The sequence below is a fragment of the Fukomys damarensis genome, unplaced genomic scaffold, assembly GCF_012274545.1.
Source record: "Fukomys damarensis isolate Sample0158 unplaced genomic scaffold, DMR_v1.0_HiC HiC_scaffold_16, whole genome shotgun sequence".
Taxonomy (NCBI): Eukaryota; Metazoa; Chordata; class Mammalia; order Rodentia; family Bathyergidae; genus Fukomys; species Fukomys damarensis.
Window position 1 is genome coordinate 68,752,790 of NW_022900928.1, and position 10,055 is coordinate 68,762,844.

Consider the following 10,055-nt stretch of genomic DNA (forward strand, 5'->3'; position numbering starts at 1 on the left):
ATATATATATGTCTTAAACTTAGCCACCAAGTCTACTAGGGTGAGTCTGGCATTGGGGTATTTGCTTCAGCAAATAAGAGTTTAGAACATGGTTTCTTTAATACCATGAGGTTAGCAGGACTCACTTCAAGGTTGGATTAATTCTACTTTGCCGCCTTGGTAGGGTCATTTGAATAAAGTGGGTTCTTGGCCAAGAAATGTCCTTTATTTAGTTGAGTGCTGCAGAGATGTCCGATCCTTATCAAACTGACATTTCTCCTCGTGTACGGTGTTCTTCTCTGTCCGCAGCCTCTAATTCTTCAAGTGAACTTCAAGTGTGGACGTTGCTCCTCATCATAACCCAGATTTCACTATGGCATTTTGTCTATAAATCAGGTGTGACCTCATAATTTACTCAAGGTTGCTCTATAAAGTACTGTAATTTACTTACTTCAACTCCCTGTAGCATAAAGTGTGTGTCCCTAAATCCAAAACTATTTGCAAATGTCCAGCATCTCAAGGCCATGTCACCTTCCTCCAGCAGCCAGAGGTCTGGAGGTAAGTGACATCCTCCTAGGTTCCTCTTTCAAACTACACGGTGGGGCTTCCAAACGCCTGTTGTGGCAGGCATGTATATACATACCTAAGAGTCTCACACAGTTGCCACTAAGAACCTTGGTTCACACAAAAAGCCAGAAAAAGAAAGATCGTGGTTATAGAAGTCTGACCTAACACCTGACCAGAGAAATCGGTCAAGCCACTGCTGTTTCTAGACCCCAGGTGTTATGGCAGAGGGCCTGTGGAATGATCTGGAAGTAATGACTGGAAGGTCCGACTCTCTTCCCGATGTCTGGAAGTGTCGGATCCCTGACATGGATGTGTTGCTCTCTTCTGCCATGAGCAGCCCCTCCTCACCCCTGTGGCCCTCCACATTGCCATGCTGGTGGAGGCCACCTAGGGAAGCTTGCCCCACTCAGTTCTTTCTCTTTTTACAAACCAACCAAATAATTTTTTAACATGTTTTATCCTCAAATAAACTTTGTGTTCAAGTATTCTCATTATTTGGTGGCTGGAATCATTCTTATTGATGTTAAGCTTTGACAGTAAATACCAGACTATGATTAAAAACAGAAAAGAACCAGCAGCAGCCACAGGACCAGGCAGGTGCTGTGGCCATAGCTTTAATGTGCTGTGTTATATTCCTGTCATGTGTGCTTATAAGGCATTAGGGCAGCAGCAAGGTGCTTTGCAGTACACAAGCAGGCACTGTCCTCCTTTGTAAGCAGCACATAAACACACACTTAACTGTAATTACCTACAAAATAGAGGGCCTGCTAAATGTACCCCTGGAGTGCCTCACTTTTTAAGGTTAAACACAAATCAATACCCACTTCAAGTTTATTTTGAAGTTGTATTGGATTAAAATTAATAGCTTTTTAAGAATTTTGCGCAGCACTCTGAAAAGTTGAGCAAAGGTGCTTGGCATCCTCTATGGGTGTGGTGCAATGGCTGTTGTCTTACAGGTCAAAGGCACTTGGGACATATTGTCACTGGGCTGAATCAGGGTGTAGACAAAGTCCATCTTGAGCTGCTTTGTTCCCCCAGCCCTCACCTCCCTGGAAGCACCAGCAAATTCCAGCTGGTCTCAGCAGTCACACATGCAAAGTGGCTAAGAGGACAACTGGTATTAATGGAGAAAAATAGGTGTTTGCTTGTGCTTGGCATCTTAAGATCTTTTGGGAAAATGCTAAAAGTTGAGACATCTGAAGGAGCCCAACCATCGATTCAACCTGAGTCACAATATTTCACCCTTACTGTGATAGAAATTGATATTATGAGCATATTCTTTGTTTACATGGAAACAAAACTTGACTGTCCCAAACTTCAAGTTCAGAAGAGTCAGATGAGCTATTGTACTATTTCTATTCACAGCACAGAAGTTAAGGTTTGCAAAATCAGATAGAGTATAGGTTGAACACACTAATACTACATTTGTTGTTTTACTTGAATCCCTTAGATGAATTTTAAGTAAAAAAATAAAAGGGAGAAGTGAAGTATAACATACTTGCTAACTTCTTTTTATTGATTCTTATATTAAAATCTTAAATCACTAAACTATAGGGGTTTTTTTAGCCTTTTTTGGGGGGGGTGCTGGGAATTGAACTCAGGTCCTTGTGCTTGCAAGGTAGGTGGCAGAACCACTGAGCTAAATCCTCAGCCCTTTTAGCTTTTTAGTTAGGTCTTTTCTTGCTACATTTATGTTCTTGGTATCTGGTTTTCTTGCATCTTTCATTTGTCTGTCATTTTAATAAGCCACATTACGGTCCCCTAACAAGAGACCTCTGGATTTCCGTGGCCTGCACAACAGTTTGTTTCTTGCTTGTGTGAATAGTCTCCATCTTGGAGAGGAGATTGATGGCAGCTTCATTATCTTTTGATGTTGCCAACTCAACATGTGGCTTCAAACTTCCTCTCAGCAAGGGATGTGGACAAAGAGAATCATACCCTAACTCTTTCATGTCTTTGCCCAGAAAGGATGCTTATTCGAGCTATGCCCATTCTGTTGGCCAATACAAATCATATGGTTGTAACCGACTGTCAGAGACCCGGAAATGGAAACTTCCTGTATGTCTCAAAAGAGGAACTGGAAATTAGTGGTGATGACTATTGTGTTGTCTTTAGATCAATCACCTCCATCTGGTTTGAGGAATGCTTCCAACAGAGGTACAATAGAATACCCTTTTAAACTTTCTGGATTGCAGGAGAACTGGGAGGTGATCTTCGCTCTCCTATTTATTCTCTGCTCAAAACATGGGCCATTCAGAGCCTCAGTACCTTATTTCCCTGTCTATATCATGAGAACATTAAGCTTTTTTTCAAATATTCCTGTTATAAAATGACACTAAAGGAACATAAGACATGTGACAGTATATGCTAAGATAATTCCCGTACATTATCTGTTTCTTATACTCAGAACGACTTGCCACAATGAAGAGAAAGAAAGGAAAAAAGGAAGGAAGGAAGGAAGGAAGAAAAGAAGCAAGCAAGCACATTCTCAGCAAACATTAAATAGCAAATTAATTGGGAATCTTGCTGACTTGGTATAACGAAACAACATCGTGGAGGCTCACATTTGTGACAACTGGAAATTCTATAATAATAATAATAATTACTATTATTATTATTATTGATTTTTTTAAACCAGTAATAGGTGTGTGCTCTGCTCGAACTCCTAATGGCAAAACTTGAGAACACTACTTATTTAACACAGTCTAATATTCTATTTTTAGAACCATTTGACATTTAGCAAGAGCTTGAAATTAATAAAATTTCTTTCAACCAAAGAAGTAATTATCAAAAGATGACAATCATGCAGGGCTAGGATAATAAAGAATTACTTCTTTTCTTTACTAATTCTAAATTAATCAAGCATTATCCCATTCAGAACCTTCCAGACTCCCTCCCTAAACTTAAAGCATTTCTACACCTTGTATCTTATTGCAATTTGGTCCGTTTAGAACTCCATGACATTTTTCAGTGCCCGATGTGCTGACAAGCAGCACAGCCCTGTGAGAAAGAAAATCACACAGCACCCTCTAGTGTCCACTTTTTATTTATTTTTTGCACAAACCCCAAATGTATATCAAATCACACCAATCAAATTATGATTCCCACCCCCACCCCAGAACATTATCAGAATATAGCTTTAGAAAACACTTCAAATGCCAAGGACATTTTCTGGAGAACAGTAAGAGATTTATTTTTATGCCCACAGTAAGCCTTATTCCAGGAAAATACCAGCCTTTGTCTTCACATGCAAATTTTGCCCTTAATATCTGTTTCTCTAACATGATGACAAAAATAGCCGCTGAGAAAAATTAAATATCTCTTTAGAACATTGAGAAATAAACAATCTGATCAAGAAAAAAACCATGAAATATTTAGTGGCCTTTTCTCCCTCAGCAGAATGTGAAATACTTTCCTATGCATCTACAGCACTAGAGCAATAACTCTGCTCTGACTAATGGAAGACTGTGTTTGTGATGGTTTAATTATGTTTGCTGAAATACGACTCTCCTCTAAGACAACATCTCCATGGCAGAGGGACAGATCTCAGTGTCTATAGATAGAAATAAAATACAAAAGACTCATTGTTCCATGAAGAACTCGGCAATCAAATTCTATTTGCTAAAGAAACAAATGGAGGAGGAAGCTTCACACAGTGTTTGTTGTGTTTCTGTTTGCACATAGCCTCTAGGTTAGCTATTCTTTTATTCCTTAGCATAACAGACTGGTTGTGAAATATTTTCGAAAATAAAATGTTCTCCCATTAGATGAAATGACAATACTTTACACTAGTGTAGCATCTCCCATAACTAGTGCTTTCCCACCTGTATTTAATACTGCTCAGTCTTGAATCAGACTGCATTTTGGCAGGGAGATTAGGGAAGTGTTAATCAGAAGTTATACTGTACATGGCATAAAGTACTAACTAAAGAAAAAAATGCAAGCCCACATATGTATAGACACTGATGTAAATTTACTTAGTCATTTTCAGTTTCTAATGAGACATATTAGAATGATAATAGCCTTTGAAGAATCAAGAACCAAGGAAACAGTATTCTGGATTTTCTCCCCTTCATTCTTATATTATCTTTATGGAATACTTAGCATGCAGAAATCCATGGATACTGCCCTATTTTAATTGGGTAAACATAAATTATTTTACCCAAGAAGATAACATATTTAATTGTCCTGTGGCTTTCACATCTTTACATTGGGTCTATCCAGAATTAGTAGAAAGTTTGTTTACTTATTGAAAGACTGTACTCAGGCTGCAGACATAGCTCTGTGACAGAGCACTTGTTTAGCATGCAGAGGCCCTGGGTTCAATCCCAGCATTGCAAAAACAAACAAACAAGCACTATGCTTACTCATAAATATGCTACTACATTTACTTGTTAACCCAAGGCACAGAACGCATGATTCCTAGTATTTTCCTCTTTCCTGACACAAATGCTAATTGTGTAGTCAGCTGGCCCTTAAAGGTCATTCACGTAACTACATAGAATTGGAATCCAAAAGTCAAGTATGTCCATTCATTTTCTAATCAGTCTTTACACTGATGACTAGAAAATACTGCTGAGGAATAGCAACATCTGACTAGCACAGGGAGTCTGCCCTCCTGAAGACTCACAATCAGAAAGCAATTTGGCAAATGAATTTGACAAGGGGAAAATGATTCAACATATAATGTGAAAGTGTCCAGGTGTCATATCAGAATATTCACAGCATAAAATGAGAAAAAGAGCTGCAAATAGCACAGAACACAATTTTTGCCCTTAAACCTCAGATTCTAAATGCTTACTTTGAACATTCAAGCAAGAAGAGTAGTGGAAGTATTCTGAATGTTGTTAATTCAAGATTAGCAGAAGTGTCATGAACCTAGAGATGCTTGGCCCCTCTAGATTTTATTCACGCCTAGGTTAACATACTTTAATTGTGTTTTTAATGAGGTTCTTTTCAGAGACAGTTGTTTTCAGTAGTCAACTTTAAGAGGAGCCAACAGTAGATGAGAAACCCTCCAGACCACAACAAAGGATCTACCCAATGATTGCAACCAGTTTAAATGTATGTTATTTAGACAAATTGTCCAAAGCCACAGCTGGCTAAATCACATGGTAACATGTCTCCATCATACAACTTTACATATTTTTTATTTCACATAGTCACAACGCACAAGAACTTTGTTGTATTTCTAGAAATTATATTCTTAAAAACATAAATCCAACAAAAATCCACTTACATAGGTTTTTCACCTTCAGTGAATCACCTTCTGATAGATGATTTCTTTTAAATGTCACCCACAAAACATGAACTTGAGTCATTGACTACTGGCAGTCTTGCTCTTATGATTTTATTTGTATAAACAACTGAAAATGAAAGCCTTTCGATGAACTTCTACATTATTGATTCTAATCCTATTGTGAGTCTTTCTTCTCACCAGAAGAATGGACATGCATGTGAGTTGGAAAAATAAGAGTGGCAGAATGTTTTAGATTTCTGGAGATAATAAAATGCCATTCAAATTTGTAACAAAGTACAAAGATAGAGAATGCAGAGGGGTCAGGGGTTATGCGGGAGCCCACACTCCTTCTCCTGGGTCCTTGCGTTAGCCAGGCCAACCAGATCCAATGGAAGGCACCATCCCCTTCCAGAAATGTCAAGAAGGGAAAGTTCACTTTGTTCAAAACTCCTCAGAAGATTTTATTAAAAGGTAGAGAAAATTATCTTGATGCTGAGATATTTAGAAATACTGTTAGAAGAGCAATGATACTCTCAGATTTAATTCAGCAAGTAAAAGTCTACTGGACCCATGCATTCTCAATTGAAAATTCAACATGCTTCACAGACTTAAAGAAAACAATCCAAAAATCCATTTGGAACAAGAAGAGACCTAGAATAGCAAAAGCAATTCTAGGCAACAAAGACAAGGCAGGGATATCACAATCCCCAACTTGAAACTATACCACAAAGCCACTGTGATAAAAACAGCATGGTACTGGCAAAGGAATAGACCAAAGGACCAGTGGAATAGATTGGAAGGTGCAGAAACAACTCCAGACTTACTCAACTACCTCATCTTTGACAAAGGAGCCAAACATCCTCACTGGAGGAAAAGTAGTGTCTTTAATAAATGGTTCTGGAAAAACTGGTCTCAACTTGCCAAATATTAAAATTACCTCCATATCTTTCACTGTGCACTAAACTAAAATTGAAATGATTCAAAGATCTAAATATTAAAACAGAAACACTAAATCTGCTGATAGGAAGATAGGTTAAGTAGAACTCTTGAAGACAATGACATAGTAAAAGACTTTATGAACAAAACTTCAGTTGCACGGGAACTAGCACAAAGAATCAATAACTGGGATCTCATCTTATTAAAACACTTCTGCACAAAAAGAGAAACCACCAACAGAGTGAAAGACAACCTACAATATGGGAGAAAATTTTCACCAGCCATTCCTCAAATGATTATTATCTAGAATATATAAAGAACTTTAAAAATCAGATCCCCCAAATTTAAAGACCCAATCCAAAAATGGGTTTCTGAAATGAACAGACATTTCTCAGATGAAAAAGTGAAAGCAACAAATAAATATATGAAAAAGCGTTCCACATCACTGTTCATTTGAGAGATGAAGATGAAAACAACACTGAGATTCCTTCTCACTCCAGAAAGAATGGTTGCTGTCTGAGAAATAAACCAACAACAAATGCTGGTGGGGCTGTGGGGAAAAAAGAACCCTTTTTCACTGTTGGTGGGGGTGTAGACTGGTGCAACCATTTGTGGAAATTCCTCAAAGAACTAAGATTAGAGGTCTCATTTTACCCAGCTATTCCCCTGCTGGGTATGTTCCCAAAAGATTTAAAAGCACCATGCCACAGTGACATATGCACACCTATGTTTATAGCAGCACAGTACTTGTAATAGCTTGGAAACAGCCCACTTGCCCATCAACTGGTGACTAGATAAAGAAGATGTAGGGTTAAAAAATAAAATGTAGTACTACTCAGCCATAAATAACGATAAATTAGAGGTGTTTATAGCTAAATGGATGTACATTGAGGCCATACTCTTAAGTGAAATAAATAAGACATGCATGTGTAAATACCAAATAGTTTTCTGGTGTGAGAAACTGCAAGAGTAAATGAGGACCAAAATGTATGACAGATAATGTAAAATAGGAAGGAAATGTCCAAAAGGGAAGGGAAACCAGGGAGGGGTGGGGGAAAGGAAGGAAAAAGTATGAAATGAGAAGGACAAACGGAAACAAAGTTTTGGTAAATAGGGAGGGGTGGAGGGGTGGAAGGGAAGGAAGGGGAATGGAGATAAAACAAGAACCTAGATATATCGTGTTCAGGTGCAAATTCCCAATGATGAATTTGAGCATAACATATACCTAAATGTACCTGTAAAGTTAGTCGGATTTAAAAAATGTCTACTAGACCCAAGAAATGAAGGATAAAGACAAGTTTTCCCTAAGGAAGAAAGTTGAATTTAACAAAATAAGTTTGTGTGGATACTAAACTAATGTAAAGGAAAGAACAAAGTCTTGATACCATTATCTGTGAATTAACACAAGATTTCATAAATGAAAGCAGATTATCTTAAACAGAGTAAATAAATATTAAAACCAATCTAGAAGCTACATAAGCTACACCAGTTATTTTCCCCCAGGATTTCCTTGGCCGTTCCCAGATCCCAGTCACTATGAGCAGGTTCCACTTTACTTCTATGGAATTATTTATCTCTCTCTTTCTTTCTTTTGCTTTCTCTTTTTCCTTCTTTCTCTCTATCTCTCTCTCTCTCTCTCTCTCTCTCTCTCTCTCTCTCTCTCTGTAAATTTCAGATCTTAAGTGAGTTGCAAGGAAAATACTTCATTCTGGTGAATCAAAAATTTTAGTACTTATCTTTAGGGTTTTCTTCTCCAAATCATATTATTATTTAGCAAAAGATCTACTTTCCCCAAAGTTAGATAGTACCAGGAATCTATTGTTCAATATACATTGATCTCCATTTACTAGTGTTGCAGAGGCACAAAGAACTTCTGTGTCTTCTCTGCCAGCATGCCTTAGTTTTGTCATGACAATATTCAAAACCTGAGTGGTAGATAAGAAATTCTGAGGTTTTTGTTATATTTTATTTTTGTGAAAGAAATACGATCCTTTCAAACAGGTCTAGAAGGAAAACAAGATACAAGACTCATTAAACCACATGAAATAGAACACATTGCAAGTACTGGATAATCAAGTTCTCTGGATGGCCAGGGAAAGAAAAAGGAAAGGGGGAGGGAGAGGGAGAGAAGAAGAGGGAGTCAGGGAGAGGGAGTTAGAGAGGGAAGAGACAGACAGAAATATTCTCATCACTAAAAAAAAAAATCAGTATTTTTACCTTTTGGTTGGTTTTTTTAGGCAGAATCAATCAATTGAATCAAACTCCCCTTGAAAAGTAATTTAGGAAAGAACATGTATGTTGCCGTATTCCTCCATAACAAGAAGTTATGCCTTAGTGTGAAATAGAAATTCATGAGCTAGACACAAATTCCAAGAATGGAAACAACTTCAAACTGGGGCAGTAGCTGTCTTTCCCAACAATTGTGTAGTATAAACTCAATAAAAAAACTTTGTGCCTCATGTGCCCAAATTTTGAGCTTGTTTGTGGATTTCTGAGGTTCCCCTTGGAGGTAACTCTCCTACCTATTACTTCTCTGTTTCTTTAGTCTTTGCTGACTTGTCGTGTCAGTCAAACTCATCTGGATTATGTTAGGATTTAGAAACAATTACAAAAAGAACACTCATTGTTGACTCTAAAGATTAGATCCTTCTAGTTTACTAAAGATTTTTTTAAAACAAACTAGTTATTATCCACTTCTTATATACAAAACCCTGTGGTGAGGATTTAGCACCAATTATTTGCTTTAGTCCCCTTCAAGGATTCTATGAATCAATGTTTTTCTGATTTTATAGGTGGAGAAATAGTGATTCACAGAGGTTAAGTGAGTTGTTCAAGGTCTGAAAGATCATTGCAAGGGACATCTTAGAAACAAGCTGCCAATATGGCACAAGTTGTTACCCAGCATCGATGTCGATTTGGAGGACAGAGGTCAACCATGAAAAACATCATTAAGGGAGGGAGGGTTATCATACGGCTTATACAATTTTGAGAGAATTTTAGATTTTTATCTTAAAATTAATTCCACACTGAAATCCCATCCAGTGTGAATTAATTTTACTCAGGGGCAATGGTTCAGAACACAGATTCTGGAGTCACACAGATCTGAACTTGAATCCTAGCTCCATAACTTACTAGCCAGATGTACTTTATTCATTCATACATCCATCAAATATTATTGTTTACTTAATAGTAAGTGTTAGGGATATAGTGTTAAATGAGCCAGGTATAGTTCCTTCCCTCACAGAATTTATAGTTTAATGGGACATAGCAATAATAAACAGGCAATGTCTGCGATCACCCGGCGGCGTGTGCGCGAGCTCCCGGCCTGCGCGGG

General features: G+C 37.7%; 1 protein-coding gene across 1 annotated transcript in view; it reads left to right on the forward strand.

Moving 5' to 3' along the window:
* Nucleotides 1-980, forward strand: part of LOC104865640 (tubulin-specific chaperone cofactor E-like protein) — a 132,259-nt gene extending 131,279 nt beyond the window's left edge. Inside the window, exon 29 of the mRNA XM_033764391.1 lies at nt 289-980. Within this exon, the coding sequence (XP_033620282.1) occupies nt 289-389 (101 nt within the window). The 3' untranslated portion in view covers nt 390-980. The remainder of the gene's footprint in view (nt 1-288) is intronic.
* The last annotated feature ends 9,075 nt before the right edge of the window (nt 981-10,055 follow it).